General features: G+C 37.1%; 2 protein-coding genes across 3 annotated transcripts in view; one reads left to right on the top strand and one right to left on the bottom strand.

Moving 5' to 3' along the window:
* The window catches only part of LOC113494243 (calbindin-32), a 54,302-nt gene extending 36,362 nt beyond the window's left edge, over positions 1–17,940 (bottom strand). For both annotated transcript variants that reach the window (XM_026872500.1, XM_026872501.1), the window contains exons 1-2: positions 17,698–17,940; positions 11,986–12,071 (exon numbers count right to left, since the gene is read on the bottom strand). In XM_026872500.1, the coding sequence (XP_026728301.1) occupies positions 11,986–12,071; positions 17,698–17,848 (237 nt within the window). In that variant the 5' untranslated portion in view covers positions 17,849–17,940. The remainder of the gene's footprint in view (positions 1–11,985; positions 12,072–17,697) is intronic.
* On the top strand, positions 776–5,056 carry LOC113494244. The gene is made up of 2 exons (XM_026872502.1): positions 776–1,761; positions 4,527–5,056. Exons 1-2 carry the CDS (start codon positions 876–878, stop codon positions 4,538–4,540), a joined length of 900 nt encoding a protein of 299 aa, XP_026728303.1. The 5' UTR covers positions 776–875; the 3' UTR covers positions 4,541–5,056.
* Positions 17,941–21,145: the final 3,205 nt, after the last annotated feature.

The raw sequence follows: 21,145 nt of genomic DNA, 5'->3' as shown, positions 1-21,145 counted from the left end.
CTCGATTAGTGCTCTATTCAACACAAAAAGAATTTTTCAATTTGGACCAGTTGTTCCTGAGATTAGCGAACAAACAAACAAACTCGTCAGCTTTATATATTAGTATAGATAGATGGAGATGCTGTGATTAAATAACCTTGTTCAACCGGTATTGCCTTGTTTACGATGACTCAGGTTTTGACGCTATTGTTACTAGTATTTTAATAACCTGCAATTAATTAAACTTGGAGTATTGCTGTAGGAAGCTAATTATGGCAAGCAGTTATTGTTTATTCTGTTTGCTGGTTCCTGATATTGATGATGTTTTTCCTGGCGAAGGAGAAGACCCTGAAGATCAGGTTTAGTCTTGAGCTGTAGGAGAGGCCTATGTCCAGCTCTGGACTGTATTATGCTTCAGGTTTTTAAACTCTCAATACGAAGGGAGGGCTGTGTGTTGACCACCATTATGTGTGTATGAGTCTGTTTCTGTGACTGGCACCGTAGTTCCTGACTGGCTGAACCGTTTTGGAGGAGCCGTTGCCAAGGCCTTTTGTTCTGAAAGAGCTGTGATTCGATTAAAAAAAACATCAAATATAGCTCGGTAGTTTTTATTAGAAATCAATTGTACGAGTATATTTTTGTAAAATATTATAGGGCGTTTATTCTTATAATCTAGTCGGAAAAAAAAACAGACTTTAAAGGATACAGAATTGTTATGTGGGTACCTACATATATCTTTTAAGAACAATTATAGGGTAGACCACGGACACCGTGTGACTGCTGCGTGAGTCGAATAAACGAGTTTGTACGTATCGGTTGTTATTTCTTCTTCCACGACCCCTTGGACATAACAGTTGGCGACGAGGACAAAGTACATAAATTACGCGTAAAATAAGATGGCAAAAGTATCCGCTACATTGTCGGTCGGCACGATAACAGTGTTTAGCCATGAGCAGCAAGAATGGCAGTTATATAAAGAAAGGCTCGAACAGTGGTTTCTTGCAAACGAAATTGGGGTAGACGTGGATAAAGCCGGTTGTAAACGTCGAGCAATATTTCTGAGTAACTGCTCGGAATCAAGCTATAAACTAATTCGCGATCTAGCTTTACCGCGGCAAGTCGGTACCTTAAGCTATGCGGAAATAGTTGCATTATTGGATGGACATTTCAATGTGAAAAAATGCTTGTTCGCGGAGAGACATAAATTTCATGGGGCCACGCAACATGTCGGCGAAGGGTTGCCAGAGTGGGCGGCACGAGTACGTGGTTTGGCAGTATACTGTGGGTTCGTGTCAACAAACCTTGACGAGCAGCTTCGCGACCGTTTTGTGCTGGGCATGGCACCTGGACCAGAGAGAGATAAACTCTTCACCAAGGCGATGTCCGAGCTGACCCTGAGCAAGGCCTTGGAAATAGCTGAAGGCATACGCAGTGCTCGTATGGGAGCACAAGAAGCAAATCGGCAAGTGGACGCGGGTACGCAACTTCAAGTGATGAAGTTGGACACGCAGCATAGCGCAGCACGCGGACGCAGCGCGCAATCGCGCAGGATGTTAACCACAGCTTGCGGCGAGCGAGCTCGAGACAGCTACGGCAACGGCGGCGGCAGCGTCGGCGGCGAATGTACGGCCTGCGGCTACGCAGGTCATCAGGCATCGAGCTGCCGTTTTGTGCGTTATAAGTGCAAAAAGTGTGGCGTTCAAGGACATCTAAAGCGAATGTGTAAACAAACTTTTAATAAGCAACACTATGTCGAGTGCTGTGGGGATGCTGGTGATGACGGTAAGCACATGTGCTATAATATTCGCACCGTACGCGGCGAGCCGATGCGGGAGTCTGTTTGTGTCAATGGGATCCAGCTAACTTTTGAAATAGACACTGGTTCACCAGTTACCGTTATTTCTGAGCAAACTTATAATAAATACTTTTTTAACATAACATTAGAAGTCAGTGATGTTATTTTGCATAGTTATAACGGTGATAAGTTGTCTATTCTGGGTAAAATAAACCTACTGTTTACATATAACAATAAAGCATTCACAATAGGAGTTTATGTTGTACGGAATGGAGGCCCCCCTTTATTAGGCAGAGATTTCTTTTCGCGCTTCAACTTGCAAATATGTTCGTTAAATAACTGTAATGATTTTGTAAAAAATATTGCTTCAAAATACACACAACTATTTGGAAATAAATTAGGTTGTTTTAAAGGCGTAAAGGTAGACTTAGCATTAAAGTCAGACGCAAAACCGATTTTTTTTAAAGCCAGACCTTTACCATTTGCGCTTCGAGAAAGGGTAGAAAAAGAATTGAACCGTCTTGTAGATTTAGGAGTGTTAGTACCTGTAAAATACGCAGAGTATGCGAGTCCCGTTGTGCCTGTTTTAAAGCGAGATGGTTCGTTACGTTTGTGTGCCGATTACTCCGTGACAATTAATAAACAGTTACTTGTGGATAAGTACCCTTTACCTAGGTATGACGAGCTGTTTTCAAAACTGCACGGCGGCAAGTATTATTGTAAATTAGACCTTTCGCATGCCTATAATCAATTATGCCTTAATGAGAAGTCACAAATGCTGACCTGTATAAACACACACAAAGGTTTATATAAGTTTACTCGCTTAGTGTTCGGACTAGCGAGTGCCCCCGCCATTTTTCAGCGGAACATGGAGGCGCTTCTATCAGGGTTAGATGGTACTCTTTTATTTTTAGATGACATTTTGATTAGCGGAGTAGACAAAGATCAGATGATGAGCAGGTTGAATGAAGTTTTCCGTAGGTTGCTAGAAGCGGGCTTAGTTTTAAACCTAGAAAAATGTACCTTCTTTCAAGAATCTGTTTCCTATCTAGGGTTTGTCATTGACCGTAATGGATTGCATAAATCTCCAGAAAAAATTAAAGCTATTACGCAAAGTCGAGTTCCTAGTAATATTACAGAACTAAAATCATTTTTAGGAATGGTAAACTATTATCGGAATTTTATTAAAAACGCTTCATCGATTTTAAGTCCCCTGCATGACTTACTTAAAAGAAATGAGCCCTGGGCATGGACTAAGAAACATGATGAAGCAGTGTCAACAATTAAACGCGAGTTAGTGTCTGAGACTACATTAGCGCATTTTAATCCAGAGGCATTGTTAATTGTAACTGTCGATGCGTCACCGACCGGTTTAGGCGCCGTGTTATCACAGGTCGAAGGCGGTATAGAAAAACCTATCTCGTATGTTTCTCGTTCACTGAATGCAGCCGAAAAACGCTACAGCCAAATACAAAAAGAGGCTACCGCTATAATTTTTGGTATAAGAAAATTTCACCAATATCTGTATGGTCGACCCCAACCTTTTATTTTGAGAACTGACCATAAACCCTTGGTTACAATTTTTAATCCAGACAAGGGCATTCCCGAGATATCAGCAAATCGTTTACAGCGATATGCTATTTTCCTATCCGCATACAATTATAAAATTGAATATGTAAGCAGTGTACATAATTGTGCGGATTTCTTAAGTCGATCGATAACGGACGATTTAACAATAACCGCCACGCACTCGGCGCATGATGAGTCATTAGTAGATAAATCCAGTTACGTGTATTTTGTTTACGAAGAAGAAAGATTTTTGTCAATGATGGATATTAAGAACGCGATTGAGCTAGATAAGGTAATAACAGCCGTCATCGGCTACTTGTCAAATGGTTGGCCTAATAAAATTAATGAACCAATAATTAAGGTTTATTACAGCCACCGGTTAGAGTTGTCTGTAGAAAACGGTTGTCTTATGAGGGGCCACAGATTAGTAATTCCAAATAGTTTGCGATATAAAGTATTGAAAGAGTTACATACAGGTCACTTAGGAATCACAAAAATGAAAGAAGAAGCACGCAATAGATTTTGGTGGCCGGGTATGTCTGTAGCTATAGAACAGTACGTCGGCTCATGCGCCGCGTGTAGATCGCAGCGCGCCGCGCCCCCGCGTACCCCTCTCACACCATGGCCGTTCCCTACCCAGCCGTGGCATCGCGTACACTTAGATTTTCTAGGGCCGATCAGCGGTAAAACATTTTTAATTATAGTAGATGCGTATTCGAAATGGGTGGAATGTTTTGATGTTTCAACGGGTTTCTCTTCGCGAGTAGTGATAGAAAAACTATGCGAAGTAATGTCACGATTTGGCTTATTTCATACGATTTGTTCAGATAACGGAACGTCTTTTATATCACATGAATTTAAAGAATTCTGCAATCGTAATAACATTACTCATTTAACTTCACCAACATATAACCCAGCCAGCAATGGACAAGCAGAAAGTTATGTAAAAATTATAAAAAAGGCAATAAAATCATACTTGTCATCAGGTACATGTTTAAGAGATTTGAATGTTAAAATATCGGAATTCTTGCTTTATTATAGGAATTCTAAACATTCGACCACAAACAGATCACCGGCAGAGGTATTGTTCGGACGCAATTTGAGATGTCGGTTGGACCTCCTGACACCGACCACCACCATGCCATCCGACGCAGCGCTTGACACAGTGGTTAAAGTTAAGCAGTGTTCGCAGATTGACAGTTATCGTGGCAACCGTAAAGTTACGTTTAGTGTGGGTGACCAAGTTCTGGTAAAACTTTATAGTCAACAAAAACAATATTGGTCACGTGGTGTGATTATTAAAAGTGTAGGAAAAACTGTATATTTAGTCCAACTAACTGAATCGGGTCAAATTATCAAAAGACACGCCAACCAGTTGCTCAAATATAGAGGGAGAGAAGATAAGTCATGTGAAAAGATCGTTCCCGCATTCATACTGCCAACACATCCGACTAGCACCGACCAGCTGCAGCCCGAAGTTTCTGCTGAGGAGTCAGCAGCACAACCAGAGACGACCTCAGGACTTGTTCACGGTGACATCTCCACGGAAGAGGAAGCAACCTTGGCAACTCCCTCTATAGAACCCGAGCCAGACCCGCGCTCGAAACGAAATAGGCCTGTTGTAGATTATAAGAAGTTCTTCTAAATAGAGGTGGAGGGATGTTATGTGGGTACCTACATATATCTTTTAAGAACAATTATAGGGTAGACCACGGACACCGTGTGACTGCTGCGTGAGTCGAATAAACGAGTTTGTACGTATCGGTTGTTATTTCTTCTTCCACGACCCCTTGGACATAACAAGAATATTATGTGCCAAAGTTCATGGTCATATCTTAATATACATATAACCAGTTTGTGTTTAGGATGTCTGTGTCGGTAGGATGAGTCTGTACAAAATATATTGAATAATTTACAGCTTTATAGAAAAAAAAAAAAACAACGAAATGCATTTAATTAAGCTTAAAGGTGAATTAGAGGACTAAATAATAAGGAAAATAAACCAAAAATAGTCAAATTAATAAAAATACTTCACTTTAATGTTATTTGTGGTTCCTTTACTATTCTAAAGGTATGTCCATATTAAACGCGACTTTAACAAATACACGATCAACTGCAAGTTCAAGTTCTTGGCACGAGTCGATTAACTTTCACAATCCGATGTAGTTCTCACAGCAATTGGAGTGCAGCCGACACTCGCGAGTACCGCGCTGGCGTGAGCCGCTATGCCATGATGCACATTTATGCACATTTATGATGCGCTTCTGGAGGGAGTTGGGATTGCTGGACTGACAGCCTACCAAAGCCACCTGATGCACAATGGGCCGACTTGGCTTCATCTGCCACATTAGGCTAATGTGGAGAATGGAGCCTTTTACCAGTAACCAGTAAACTTGAGACAAGATGCAAATAAACGTCATAATATCAATCAAAATCAAAAGTAATCTATTCAAATTAGGCTACTAAGTAGCACTTTTTGAAAGTCACATTACATTGGACAGCACCCAGTTTCGCCCACCCTTCACATTACATAATTTAGATATAACAAAACATAATTTGTAATATACGAAAACTTTAGCTCATAAGGAAACGTAGTAATAGATACTTGTTCTGCATGCACTGTCTTTGCCTAGCTGTGAAACAATTAATCTAGTTTTCTAATTCAATCGACGGTCTGACAAATCCCTCCAATCCACTCCATTCCTTTGGGGCAGTGCATTATAGAGAAAGCGGCATTTGATGTATTAATTTTTGGATCAAACTTCGTTGCAGTTGTTTGATCAAACACTTCGTATACTTCAACCTTTTGTATGGTCACAATTACAGCACTATATATCATATTGAACAACGTTGCACAGACTAACAAGACGGACAAATACTTCATTTTGGTAAAACCTTTTAAAAGTTTACAAAAAGATATTAGTAATATTTGAGTTGAAATGAAATCAAAATGATTTTAATTAAACACGGGGGTCTTTATATATCTTTGTTTCTTAAAGTCGAGGTTAAATCCGATCATATTTTCAATAGTCCAACCGGTTTCTGAATAATTTGACCATAAATTATAAATGACGTAGGCTGGTATTATAAAATCCTGTTTTGTTTATTTGTTATGTATACTGCATCTTCATTTCATATTTCAATTACACGTGGATATAAAAAAAGGATTCGTGTAGATCATTTTGTGGTGACCTTGCGGTTCTTTGCTTGGATTTGTATACTCGAGGTGCAGGTTCAATCAAAACCCAGGCTAAGTATTAATGTGATCTTTTCATAGTTATATACACTTCTTAGTTTTTATAAGATACCGCTGACAAACGGTGAAAGAAAACACCCGGATTCCAAATATTGTAATCTAAAATCGCCAAACCGCCAAATACATTTGTAGGTCGAAATGCTTCCTGCTCAAATTTATGGAAGTGACATTTTTGGATACTGGTAATGAGATCCCTTTTCTAGAATAGGTTCTTAATCGGCCCACCAAAATCGAGAGCTCGATAGCTTGTGAACCCTGCGCACTCCAGGAGCACGTGATAAAGAATGATGTGACATATCTTTTCGATGACTTTTTATACAACCGTATGATATCCAAACTGTGATGCTTAAGTAAAGTTGATTTTGTCAAACATCCAATCGCCCAACAAAACAATTAAATGTATATAGTTTCTTTTTAAATTTAAGAAAAGGTTAAACTATTAAAAAATATTAAGATTGAGCGGTTTATAAAGCATCCTGTGTTATTGGAATTTGTAAATAGTTGGCTATAGATCTCGTTGTAATAGTGTCTTCGACTTTCAAAATGATCAATCCGTCAGTGGTAGTCAGCTGTGCAATATGGTTTTATGTGATAAGCTTAAGTAGCACTCACATGGTGGATAAAGTAAATGGTGAAACAGTTGAAAAACTGGGAAGTACAGGAGTAGAAAATTTTAATAGTATAGGAGTTGACAACTTAAATAGTGGAGGAGTTGGACTGTTGTGGAAACTGGGCGGTACAGGTGTAGAAAAAAATAACGGTAGAGAAGTTGAAAAACTAAATAGTGCAGGGGTTGAAAAATTGAAAAGTTCTGTAGATGAAAAATTATGTAGTACAGGGGGTGAAAAAATAAATAATGCCGGAGTTGACGTACCGAATAGTTCCAGAGTTGAAAATCTTAATAGCACTGGAAATGAAACATTAAATGGCACTGAACTTGTTAAACAGTATATTTCCGAAAAAACGATTTTTTGTGTGGAGCGTTGCCCCAGAGGATTTGTAAGGATTGCTAAAATATGTCAAGCTGAGGAATAAAGTGTAATAGCTGTCTTTAATAGTCCCGCTATTGTGTGAACCGAAGGAAAAACGAGTCAGTGATTTTAGGTTTAATTTAGATTTTTCTAGATTTTCATCAGGAGATCAGGTTTTTAATCGTGTGTGAGAAATTATCGCATGTGGCTATGTGAAAATAACAAAAATACGAAAACATTGCGAATTGTTTCATTTTGATAAATCAACGTCAAATGTCAGGTACAAGGGCTAGTCTAGGAAAAATGGGCTGCTCTTAGAAAAGTGATTTTTCTAAAATCCTTAATGTAAGGATCCAGCCGATGAGGAAAGGTCCTAGTTAGATGATATAAACTGATATTTATAACACAAACACTGGCTCGCGTCCACACTCAATAGCAGACTCTAACACGTCCACTCTCGCCGCTAGGTGGCTCTCGTATCTCCGACATGGTGCGGCCGAGACAGTGATAGTCTGATAGAGGGAGAGGGTGAATAAGCACACAACACACACTACACTTAATAATAAAACGAAATAGCTGAAATAATATGGCAATAAAATTAATTTTCGACAAGTCACGTTGCTAAACATCTTCTTTAAGAATCGTCGTTTGGTTTACGATTCTCAAAATGTCACTCGTTTGTCAGATGAAGCTGAACTGATCGACCACTGATCCACCAAAGACAATTAAGTAATTTAGATAGAACTAGTTATTAATACTTAAAATAGCCTTAGTACAGCCTACTAATATTATAAACATGAAGCTTTGTCAGGATGCATGATTGTTAATTATAATAAAAAGTATTATTATTAGTTGAAATAGGACTAAACTGGTTTAACTGATTATAAATGAAATTTGCGAGGCTTCTAATGGACATACCATTAGATAGATAGATACCATTACTGCCAGTAAGGTCAACCGGTAAAATAGGTGAAGAAACGGAAACCAATTTCGACCTTAGGAGGTCGTGGTGGGATTCGAATCCATGAGGTTCGGTCCTAGTTTTGTGAAGTGTGTAGAAGTTTCTGCAGTAAAGAATAAGTACACAATATTTGTTAGAAGTATTTTAGGGCGAGACAGACATAAGAGCAAAAATCGATGAAATAACAATTAGAATTATTTTGACAAAAAACAACTCGGAAACAAACACCTCTACAAAAAATAGAAAGAAAATGAGATAATAAACTGTCTTTTAAGTCGATTGATAAAGATAAAAGAACATACTGATGTGATCCTTTGACATTTAATTTAAAATGGTTTAGGAAATAATCTATATTTGGAGACGCTGTATATATATGTTAATAAGGCCATCAAAATACCAAATAACATACAATTTTGTATTCCTCACCTGTTTGGGTAGTTGTCCCACCGACAGCGAGAAAGAGACTAACTGAGATTATTTTCTTCAAGAAACGTACAATTAAAAAACATTCTGCATATACTTAATTAAGTGATACTTAAAAACTGTCTGGCGATCTCGTAGCTAAGTATAAACCGCAAGAACCAATCGCTGTCATTCTGCAGCAGCATTTGTCAGCAAAGAGTAGTGCGGTCCGTTTGTGGATGGGTAAGCAGATATGTTTTAACGAGTGTTTTCGTTAAATCGTGGGACCCGTCTTTATGCAGTACATCTAATTCCAATCATTGGTCTGTGAGCTCGCTAGCTTAGTAGCGCTGAGGCTAGAATATTAGTATTATTTGTATTTAATTACAAACTAATCACCTTGCATTAAGGAAGACTAGTCATTTTCACTTCTCACCACTCCATTTTTTAAATTCCTATATCTGACCACTACTCGCTCATCGCGCGCAGTGAGACTACCGCCGTCGACCATAATATATAAAGGTTTGTTCCAAATTTCCTCTAAAACACGTATTACCACTCAACTGACACAGACATGAAACTACTCGCTCTCTGTATTTTATTGGTGACTCTACAAAATGTAGTGTCGACAAACTTCGTCAACGACTTTCTTACCTACGAAGATTGGATTTGTGAATACGAACTGGATTCAATAAGCGATATTGAAGTGAATTCTCCAAAACGTTCTGTGGACGATAAAAATAAAAATAGTGCTAATAACATTACGAGTGAGGATAGGGATAGTGTATCTGGTGATAAAGGCATGGATGACGATGGTGTTGGGAATATTTTTACATTAAATATGTGTGCATCTAATCAAGTGCGGGGTCAAGACGGAAAATGTACTACACCAGACGATGGAAAATGATATAAAACAATGATTTAAAGGAAACTTGTTTTATTAGTAACTTTATAACCCCATGCATAAATACTTGTAGTAAATCTAGATACAAAAAATAAGTTTTCCCTTTGGGTATAGAACCCAGAAAACCAGTTCTATAGTTGCCAAAGCTTTTTGAGACAGACAAAAAACAAAACTCCTATTTATGACATTGGTATATGATAATAAAATTCTAGTCTGCCAAGTCAATGTGACTCGCAATTGACCTTTAATCTTTTTGGATCTAAAACGAATCAGGAAGCGAGTTTGTTATAACCATCTAAATATCAGCAAATAAAAAAATAAAACTAAATTCAAATGCGCTCTATCCATCCAATATACATATACGTAAATAAATGTCTCGCGATTCAACCGACGCAATCATGAAACTTGCTTTGTGTGTTTTCCTAGTGACTCTACAATATGTGGTGACTATCAATTACATCACCGATTTAACTAACTACGACGATTGGATTTGTGATCATGAACTGGATTTGATGAACCATATCAAAGTGAGTACTCCGAAACGTTCTGTGGACGATGAAAATAAAAGTAATAATATATGGTCTGAATACAATCGCTTCTTGCTTTTAAAGTCGTTTTATCGAGTAGCTGATGATAACTTAACCCTAGTGAAGGAAGGAGAACCCCAAGAGAGAATTGTAGTCAGAGTGAAGTGAGATGAGACTATCAATGTGTAAAACCTGATGAAAATAACATAAACAATAAATTAAAAAGAGTACTTGTTTAATTAGTCCCCAAATAAACAATCCTAATACTCTGATCAGTTTCGGCTAGTGACCCAAGTTACCAACTAGCCAGGCGTAGGACATATATGTAATTATTACAACACCGTGTATGCAAACACAGGTGCAGTTTTTGTTCCTTTACTCTCATTGTTCAATGGGAATGGAATGGGAATTCGACAGGAATATTATCAGGTAGGCATTTTTACGGGCATTATCGTGCTTATCATACAAACATTTGTCCTGGGTGGGAATGAAATCAACGAACTCCAGTGTAGCAGTCAGGGATAAGTACTAACCACTAAACCAACAGGCCAGTCAAATTAAATAGTCAAGAAAATAAATAAGTTATACATAAGTTTGAATAACTCATACACAGAATTTTGTAGCGAAGGTTTTCTTTACACTACAAAATCGTTATAATTTCTTAAATCATGATATGATTGTACAACTCATCGAAAAAGCACTATTTCGTTCCGTAGCCTTCGACGTAATATATCATGAACTTTAAGAACTTAAGTAGGTAATAAATGAAATATGGAATAATTTACTTGTTAAATGATGTAACGGTTTACTCACGCGTATTTATCGGGGTAGCCGGACTAGTTTCGGACCCAACCGGAGTCGAACAGTTCGACTCGCGATCCCGCCGCGTCTGCTCATGATTAAGGACTCCGGTTGGGTCCGAAACTAGTCCGGCTACCCCGATAAATACGCGTGAGTAAACCGTTGCATCATTTAATAATGAATCATTCTCACGACAGTTACTATCAAAATAATTTACTTGGTTTCCGCAAGTGTTTGTCACATTAATATTAACGTTGGCGAATAAATAAACCTTTGCTGTATATTTTAGTGAAAAAATCTTCCTAAGCCTTTACAAGTTTCCTATATTTTCTCACATACCAACTTTGTATACTTTATTCTACCTCGGCGCTGTCCAAGACAACTTTGCAGCGGCCTACACGATGTGGAGACATTTCTTAGTAAGTATTAAAAGGAGATATAAAAATGGCTTGATTAAAAGATCAGCAGTTTTAAATATAGGTTATAATGTAATTTTATAATATTCCACAACTTTTACAACGCCATCTAGTATCAAACTAAGCATAGCTTGTATTATGAGTACTAGCGAATCACATACTTATCATAGATAAATTCCACCCAGACATAGAACAAATGATCGTGCTCATCACAAAAACATTTTTCCTGGGTGGGAATAGAACCTACGATCTCCAGTATAGCCACTACGACTAACCACTAGAACGACAGGCCAGTGTAAATTAAAAATGTACCATAACATTATGGGTTGAAAGTTGATAGTTAATTAATAGTTGGCCAAGATAATATCAATAAATTACATATCTATATTTCTACGGTTACTTACGTCAGGGCTAATGTCTGTGAAGTTGGCGCTCGATACGAATTCTTTCAGGAACCCATCCAGCTCGTTGCCCTCAATGTAGCCATTACCTAGAGCAAAAAGTATTTTATAACACATTTCATTTTCTCTCTCTCTCTTCATATCGGTCTCTCAATCTTAAAATAATAATATTTTAAGCTTTTAAAATAAACTAACGATGAAAAAATAATATGACTGTAAGAAACAGAGGAATATGAATATTTTCTGAATTTAAAATATCATCATTATCCTTGCTTCTTCCAAACTATGTTGAAATCGGCTATCAGTCGAACCGGATGCAGCTAAGTACCAGCGTTTTATAAGGAGCGCCTGTCTATCTGACTTCATCAACCCGCTTACCTGGGCAACACTAACCTTTAAGCAGACTGGTTGTCAGACTTTCTAGCTTCTGACCACCCTTAATGACTGTCAAATATGAGTAAATAACAGCAGACGTGACAAGAGATTGCCGAGTGGTTGAGGTCGCCACGCCAAACCCACTGTCGCGGGTACGATTCCCGCGTAGGACATGCATTAAGTGTGATCCACGAATGCTTGAATTTGTATCTTTGTAAACCCCCGCGACACAAGAAGAAGCACCTTTCTGCCGGAGTCGTTTAAAAAAAGAGAAGCTTCACCAGTGATCAACCAACTTCTGCAGTTGTAGTTTTAAATCTGTATCTAATATTATCGATATATCGATATCATGACGTGTCGCATCCTTATCTCAGTGCTCGTAGAGAAACAGCCTTGAGTTTTACCTCGAGAACAAATTGCCTCTTCGCCATGAACACGGCTTCAGCCGTAAGCGTTGGATTATCGGGAATAATGGATGAAACCGAAAGCATAGTCACTACCATGGTCCCCGTTTTGTTGGAACATTTTATGTTGATGATAGTTTTGTCATGACTCATGCTTGAGTCAATGAAATTATAACTTGTCCGATTAGACAGATCGGTCAAATGGAGATCATCCGCTAATCGGGTATTACACAGGTTAATCTCAATTCAGCCTGTCGTGGTCGTGGACATAGGCCTCCCCAATTTTTGCCACAAACAAAATATTATGAAATGAAATGAAATCATTAATTCTTCATACAGGATATATCATCACTTTTACATGTCTTTTTTGAGAACGCTAGAATCGACATTTCCTGACTACCCTGAGAAGAAATGTCGAAACAAATATACATAAAACACAAAAAAAAAATTCAGATATATACCATGGACAAACAAAAAGCCTAGAGGAACAGAGACAACATGCTACACGGACAATGCATTTCTCTTCCACAAATACAACAGCCTTAGTTAAGACATGGAATCACTCGTCTCACTCACTCGTCATTTGTTTCCTAATATTATAATCTCAAAAATGTCCAGAGACCTTTTTTCTTTATGGAGTCTTGAATCTTTACCTTGTGTTCTATACTTCGTTATATTGTCTGCGAGGCTCCGCCGCCTTGTCAACGTTCGTGTCACTCAAGCTTAGGGTTGCCACTACTACTTATTTCTACTTGATCAGAATGGTGGGGAGATTTCTTAAGTGGCTGAAATGGTACATTTAGATTTTGTGAATAAAAAAATATTGTTGTATGTAAAGGCTCTTAAAAATGTTTTAATATCACGTTTGGTGAAGTTTTAAAATAGGTATCAACTTTTTTTTTAGGTTATCAAATGTAAAACTTATAATTATTCTACTAGAGATAGCTTCTAATCAACGAGCCTGTAAAACAAGATTTGTTTTTATATTTTAAACTTGTTCGATTCTAATCATATAATATAATTTACAACGAATTTTGGTTTGAAAAACCAAAAAATCGGAAAATTAGAATATTATTTGAAACACAAACAAAAATTTATACTATCCCTTAAAAATGGTCTTGAACCGTTTCAACAAACAATTCAGTTCGAGTCAAGTATGTATTATCATCTCCCAACCTTCAGACATGTGTGATGATTCCAGACTTATTTTGCTTGCACGTGACAACCCTACGTATTATGAGCATAAACAATGTCGCCCCAAACGCGAGCTGACAGCCCGTTACTCCTCATACTGGGAAGCTGAAGCTAATACTAATGAAAACAACACTGTTTGATGAACGCAAATATTAGCTTGAATTTTGTAAGATTGTTCATTAATGATACGATACATTTGTATTAGGTATAATAACAGTAACGGTTGTTTACACAACTTGATATATTTACATTTCAGGCAGAAAGGCAGGTGTCATAGTTTCTGGCAAATTTTAGGAACTAGCCCAGAAAGCATCTTGCCATTCAATATAGCCTAATTATATTTACGTATTATTAAATGTTGGGTTCAAATAAGTCGGGCAATCACGATAATACGAATGCGTTGCGTTATTTAAATTGACTAGATATAAAGGAATTCATTGCACACAGTACGCCATAGTTTTGCATTTAATTTGAATAGTCTGTTTTAACACAGACCGGGTTCAATCATTCTACAAAAACGAGCCAAGGCAAAAGTTGCTACGGCCATAAATATGATAGGTTACCATTCTCTTATAAAAACTCATTTTCAATACCACCCTTTTTGTAGTTTAACATAACCCTCATTGACACAAGTCCGACTCACACTTACCAAATTTTAATTACAACATCGACTACTCTCCTAATTAAAACTAATTTACGAAAATCACAATAAAACTAAGTGCATTCCATTAATGTAAGGCTGTATAAAATAATTGAGTTCCCCCGAGTAACGTAATTAGGACTGGAGAACTAAGTGCCGCCATGTCCGACGGTAAATTGGAACCCTCGCGACATAACGGTGCGAATACACGAGATTTATACTAAAAAGGAATTGAAAATCTTTGAAATTCTTTACTAAAAGTTGTTTTTGTCGATGTCAAAAAATAGTATGCCCCGTATTTTTAGCTGATGCCTGCGCACCCGCCCGCTATGTGTCGAAAACGATCGATAAATATCGAGAGACAGAGGAACAAACATCCATAATATGGTATGGATGTATGAATGTTTGTTCCTCTGTCACTCAAAAACCACTAAACGGATTTAGACGAAACTTGGTACATAGATAGTTTACAACCAGGATTAACACTTATGATATGATCTGTGGACTATTTTCGATTTTTATCGAGAGGGCAACAACTAGTACACACATGAAATAGATAAATTACACCCGGACACAGAACAAATGATCGTGTTCATCACACAGACATTTGTCCTTGTGGGAATCAAACCCACGTCCTTAATTATAGCTGTCACGGTCTCTAACCACTAGACCAACAGGCGTTAGCAATAAGTTTACCTTTTCCTCCAATCTATTTCTTAAAGTCCGAATAAAACAGACAATGAACGGCAGCTGACTTGAGTGTTTCTATTTGTGTAAATTGAAGAGTCCCTCAGAGACAGGTAGCAAGCTTCAGACAATTGTGTTACGAACCTTAATTCGTAGGGCTCTCAACCGTACGAATATAAATGTAGAGTTTAGAGTTGCCTGTTAATGGAATACGGAGATCCCTATTTAATATTGATAAAGGGTGACGTTTCTGTCCTTGTAGAAAAGTCTGTTGCAGTCAAATACATCATAAAAAATCCAAAATCCCACCTTCTTAAACGTCCAGTCAAATTTTATCAAAATTGAACCAGTCGTTTTATAGTTCTAAATTGCATTGTCATCCGGTTTGAAGCTACCCTGAAAATTTTCAAACTGCTAGCTTATCGGGAAGTGAATCAAAATTGCGTTACAGAAATCCAACCGGAACGACAAACAATCAAGAAAAGTGAGTGTATGAAAAACAGGGGAGTAATCATTTTTATTTATAACGAGGAGTTTTACTTCAAAGGGTAAGAGCGAAGTTTAAAATAGGCTTTATTATATGAAAATTACTTCTTCAGTCTTAACTAATTTGAATAAGTACCTTAAACAAGTTGAATATTCAACTGGGTTGATGTTAACAAGTATCTGTACTTAGCAAGAAAGTTTAAACGAACAAATTTAAAGTTGTGTAAATGTTTTTGTTATTCTCCGTGAAATTGAACGGTTTTCGGAACGTCGTTTGTTATGCGACTGTCCAAGAAGGATAGTTATGTTTTCCGAATTCATACATGTGTGATTTGCTTAGGTCACAATATCTACGATTGTTTACAATGTTGTTGCTTATGGTCTAACCTGTTTTGTTAATGAAACTAATTATTCAAGTTTGTAATTGTAACATGTTTCAGTATCATATGTTTCAGTCATATTTAAAACACCTCGATACACCATGCTATTATATTATTTAATAATGTAAAAGAAAACTATTTTATATTAAAAATATCGATAGGTTTTTGTCCTAACGTGTCCCATCCCTAATCACAATGTCATACGCAACCTCACACTCAAGGCTACAGTCACAAATAATAAAGGTGAACTCCAAACAAAGTTTGGTAAAAATATCTGTTTTATTCAGCCACTCAGATAATAACAATGTAAAAGATTCAAGGATTCTGACATTTCTTTCAGTGATACATCTCGCCCCTGGGATTGGAAGCCAAAATGGAATTATCTTTTTGTGAATGGAATATTGGTTTCTTTAACAAGACTTGTGGAAGCGGGACAGCGTTATATACTGCGCGTATTGGCATCTCGCTTTGACAAATGGAAGCAATGTCGTGGTTTTTTGTGTGGAGCGTATGGTGTTGCAATTTCCACAACCCTTTTGACTGGGTATCACGTTATCCCGTAATAAGAGTGGTGTCAGAATTGGCCCTTAACACCTGTCAATGATGACGCAAGACAGACGGAAATGCTTTCGAAGAATTTAGAAAAAAAAAACAGCATTAGCACGTGACGATATATTTGTAATGACCCCGCATTAGCGGGACTATGAAACCCTTGTGTCGCAGAGGTTTCTCTTACCCAGACTCAGACACACAAATGCTTGTCCTACGAGGGGATCAACTTGCAACACACCGCACTGTGAGTTTTCGAGGTGACTTGTACCACTCGGTTATTCGTATCAGTCAAGTATTCTGAGTAATGATAAAAATGTAACTATTTTTAGCTTAACTCGGAATTCGAATCCGAGACCTTTTTAACGCGTAGGTACTAAAACCGGTTTTACTATCCTACAATATTGACTAACTTAGTTTCACTTGTTTTATTTCTTAAGTGCGTTCCCTTGTAGCAAATAACTTTGTTTCAAGGATTGAATCATACTCAAGGTTGTTTATTGATATTCTGGTTAGAATTTTACGTAAGAATCGAATAGATTTTCTTATACGGAATAATATTTTCACAGTTTATTTTTCAAGGTTGTTTTATTTGAAAAGTTTTGAGAAATAAAAATGCTGGGTCTGATTTATTCCAGTAACCTTCTTCAGGCGCATTCATTATTAAGAACAGCGAATAAGTCTCGTTCACTTATCGGGATCGCATGACTAGTTTTCGACATAAACGGAGCAATTAATCATGACCTGACACGGCAACAAGTGCGAATTCGGTTGTAAACTGGTCTGGAGATCAAAATACCCATAAACATACTTCTCAGTCACTCTTCTTCAGTAATCAGGATATAAGCCTGCGTTTTTTGGCATTTGAATATTGGTCCGTATAGTTTTTGCCACGGTGTAAAATAATTAAGCATCTTTAACGGTTATTTACATAAATTTCTGTTATAGTACTTAATTTGTAATTTATGAAATATAATATTCTTAATAATCTATGACTTACCGTCCCTGTCGTAATGGCTCCAGACTTCCATAAATTGGTTCGCGGAGAGTTTCTTCAGCTCCCTGGAGTCCGGATCGCGGAACTGTCTCATAAAGTTTGTAGCTCTCTCAAGATTAAGCCTCTTGGCCGACGAGTTCGAATCGATACTCATTTTACAAAAATAATCGATAAATATTTCGAATCAAATCTGGTTTCGGTTTTATCGATAAAATAATATCGAATGACGTCAATCACTAGTTCGATTTTTAAATATAATTTCTTTATTTATTTTAAAATTAAATATTAATATGAAAATAAAATTCTTCTTTTAAAAATAGATTCTAATTGATGCTAATATGATTTGGCCTGAATTATTGTCAATTTATTTATTTAAATATTTTTAGATATTTATTTTTACGTATTTTGGTTAACACTGTCTTGTTTTTAAGTGGAATTTGGGTGTTTCATCTCATCTGAAACAAAGAAACAAAAACATATAAATAATATATAATTAGTTAATAACGTTTTTACCTCGTTTTTCCTGGGTCCAAGGTAAGGGCCAGGATATTCTCAGGGTGTCCATGAGGATTCATGAACGAACTGAGGACTCGTAAATCTACGCCGATGTGCAATGTTATCCGCGTTTTTTTGTCAGTGTACATTAATTCGAACCAAGATCAGCTATCGAAAAACCCTCTAATACACACTAAATATGATTCAGACAGGATTTTTAAGTAACTAATCATTTCGGGAAACTCTTGCCTAGAAAGAGAAAAACTGTAATCGGAGAGGGAGGCCTTTGCCCAGAAGTGGGACGATATGAGCTTATAATAAATAAAATAAAATCAACAGAAAAAAACAACTGATTCTCATAAATTGACTAACCTTCTCTTAAAGTAAATTCTTTAATAAAGTGCATTCTTGCTTTAACGAGTCGTAGGTAAGTCTGTGGCGTATGTAAATTATTTGGCTAACCACGAAATGGTCGCCTCACCTACGCCGGTTGAACCAATTTGCTTGTGGTTGCATAGAGGCAGGCAGTGGTGACATTTTAATGAATTATGACCACAATGGACGTTGAATGATTGTCATAGTTTATCATTTTACCTGATAATGGACTTTAAAAATATAACATTTCGAAAATTATTACAATATTAATAGAAAATAAGGCAATTTTCTTTCAAAAAATCCATCATATGTGAAAACTTGAACAGTCAGCTTGATGACAGACCGATAGTCTGCGGTGCTGGAGTAAGAGGTTTCTGTATTTTCTATTAAAAACGGTAGCGTCGTAATTTCCCAGATTTGTTTTTAGTTGGTCTGTTTTCAAAATGATTGAGCATAAATTTCCATACATGAATATTCTTATTAAAATGAGATTTATGAAAATGTTACCTTTACTTGGCAATAAATTGTACTTGCACCAAGAGAGCTAAAACAGTTCTTCCGAATACGTGAAGGGTTTTTGATTGGGGTGGTATTGGCAGATATAGCGATTTATTTTCCTATACTTATTATTTTATTGTTGCCAGTTTTTAACCGTGTGGTATAATTTAAACGCGTCTGCCTACAGCAGTTATAGCTGCCGAACAGATTGAGCAATTGCAATTCAATTTGTTTTATATTTAAAGTGAATTATTTGCATGTGTTCTTAGATATGTTTGATATTATAAAATTAATAGATTAAACAATCTGAACCCCCAAGTTTTAAATGTCACTCCTTGCTAATTTTATCAAAATCGGCGCAGCCATTTTTATAATTCTGTACTGCATTGTCATCGGGTTAGGAGCTACCCTGAAAATTTCAGCCTGCTAGCTTATCAGAAAGTGCCTGAAAATTGAGTTAAAAAAATCCAACCAGAACGACAAACAAGCAATAAAAGAGAAAGTATAAAAACGTGGAAAAAATCGGTTGATTAGTTTCAAACATGAAAGTGGCGAAGAAAAACCGAATTTTGAATAGTTTTCGATTCGTCCATAACAGAACGATTGCCAAAATCCGATATTGCATTCAAAGGGGAACGGAACACTATTGGTTTAAAACAAGCTCATCAATAACAGCTTTAGATAGAGCACCTAAGTTTACAACTGTCAATAGCGATGAAACCGGAATGTTAAGGGTGTGACATCACGATTAATGTCGCCTGCCTTCACAAATATATTGCAAATTCTAGAGATGTAGGGGTATTTGATAGATTACAGACGTGTGCGTTTCGTAACCGGTTTTAAAAACACTTTTATTTTATTGCTATTTTTGATGTAAGGTTTTTTTAAGTTATGTTGTCTCGTTAAAACTAGGTTAGTATTTTTTTTGGGTTCAGTAGCCAAAGGGATGGATAACGTTTATTGGGGCTCCGCTGTCTGTCGGTCCGTCTGTGATCGGGCCGTCTGTATCTCACAAATCGTGATAGCTATAACAACAAATGCTATGCAAAAATAAAGATGATCTAGTTACGGCCATAAATTTGTTGGTTGCTGAGAAATAAATTGGTGTTGAAAAGACCATTCATCGAGGAAGGCTTTAGGCTATAAACCATCACGCTGCGACTAATGGGAGCGAAGATACAATGGAAAATGTGTGAAAAACAGGGCAGGTATAAATCATAACTTATATCTTTTACCCACGGGGACGAAGTCGCGGGCAACAGCTAGTAACTAATAAGTTTTTCATAAACTAAACTAACCTCTATTCCAAAACACATCTTTTGATCAGCATTGCATAAGGTTCCGCAGATTTAGTGTTAAGGTAATACCCGTTATCATGTAAACTAATCTCCAGTAGTTACCGTTTGTCTTCATAATTGATCCCGGCTCGTAACGTGCTCGCCCCGGGGCGGACCACCGCTTATAAAGTACTAGCTGTTTCCCGCGGACCCGCCCGCTTCAAATCGAAAGTGATCCCACGGGAACATAAAATTGGGATAAAAACTATCCCATATTGAAATACTGCTTTTACGGATTTTATCGCGGTTTTTTAGATTTTAGTTCAAGACGTTTCGACACATTTTGCAGGTATCATAGGCAGACCTAAAAGAACAAAATCTAAAATTAAACCGCGATGAAATTCTTAACATTCGCGTAAACCTAAGAAACCACTATCTATCCTATATGTTAATCCTGGTTATAAACTATCTGTGTACTAAGTTTCGACTAAGGTCTGGGGTTTTTGCGTGAAAGAGGAACAAACAGAAAAACATCCATACATACAAACTTTCGCGTTTATAATATTAAGTAGGATAGTAGAAAGATTGTTGCCTTTGAGGAAACGGGACAGCAATACTCGGCGTATAGCGGCTTCTCGCTTGCACTGAAAAGAGTTTTTATAGGTAGATTTTAGTAGGAGGCCTGAGTAATAGTGTCGGACATCGAACTATCCTTGTGTTATATAATCTTTGTTCGAACTAAATATAATGTTAGGGAAAGTTCGATGTTTGATAGACAAAATATTGCACAAGTGTTTAATCTTTAA

Source organism: Trichoplusia ni, chromosome 5 (genome assembly GCF_003590095.1).
Source record: "Trichoplusia ni isolate ovarian cell line Hi5 chromosome 5, tn1, whole genome shotgun sequence".
NCBI classification, from domain to species: Eukaryota; Metazoa; Arthropoda; class Insecta; order Lepidoptera; family Noctuidae; genus Trichoplusia; species Trichoplusia ni.
Note: the sequence above shows the minus strand (reverse complement) of the source record. Positions and strands in the feature narration are given on the sequence as shown.

What these genes read in the sequence shown, in the direction of transcription:
- LOC113494244 (XM_026872502.1), top strand. Translation starts at nt 876, where the DNA reads ATGGCAAAAGTATCCGCTACATTGTCGGTCGGCACGATAACAGTGTTT.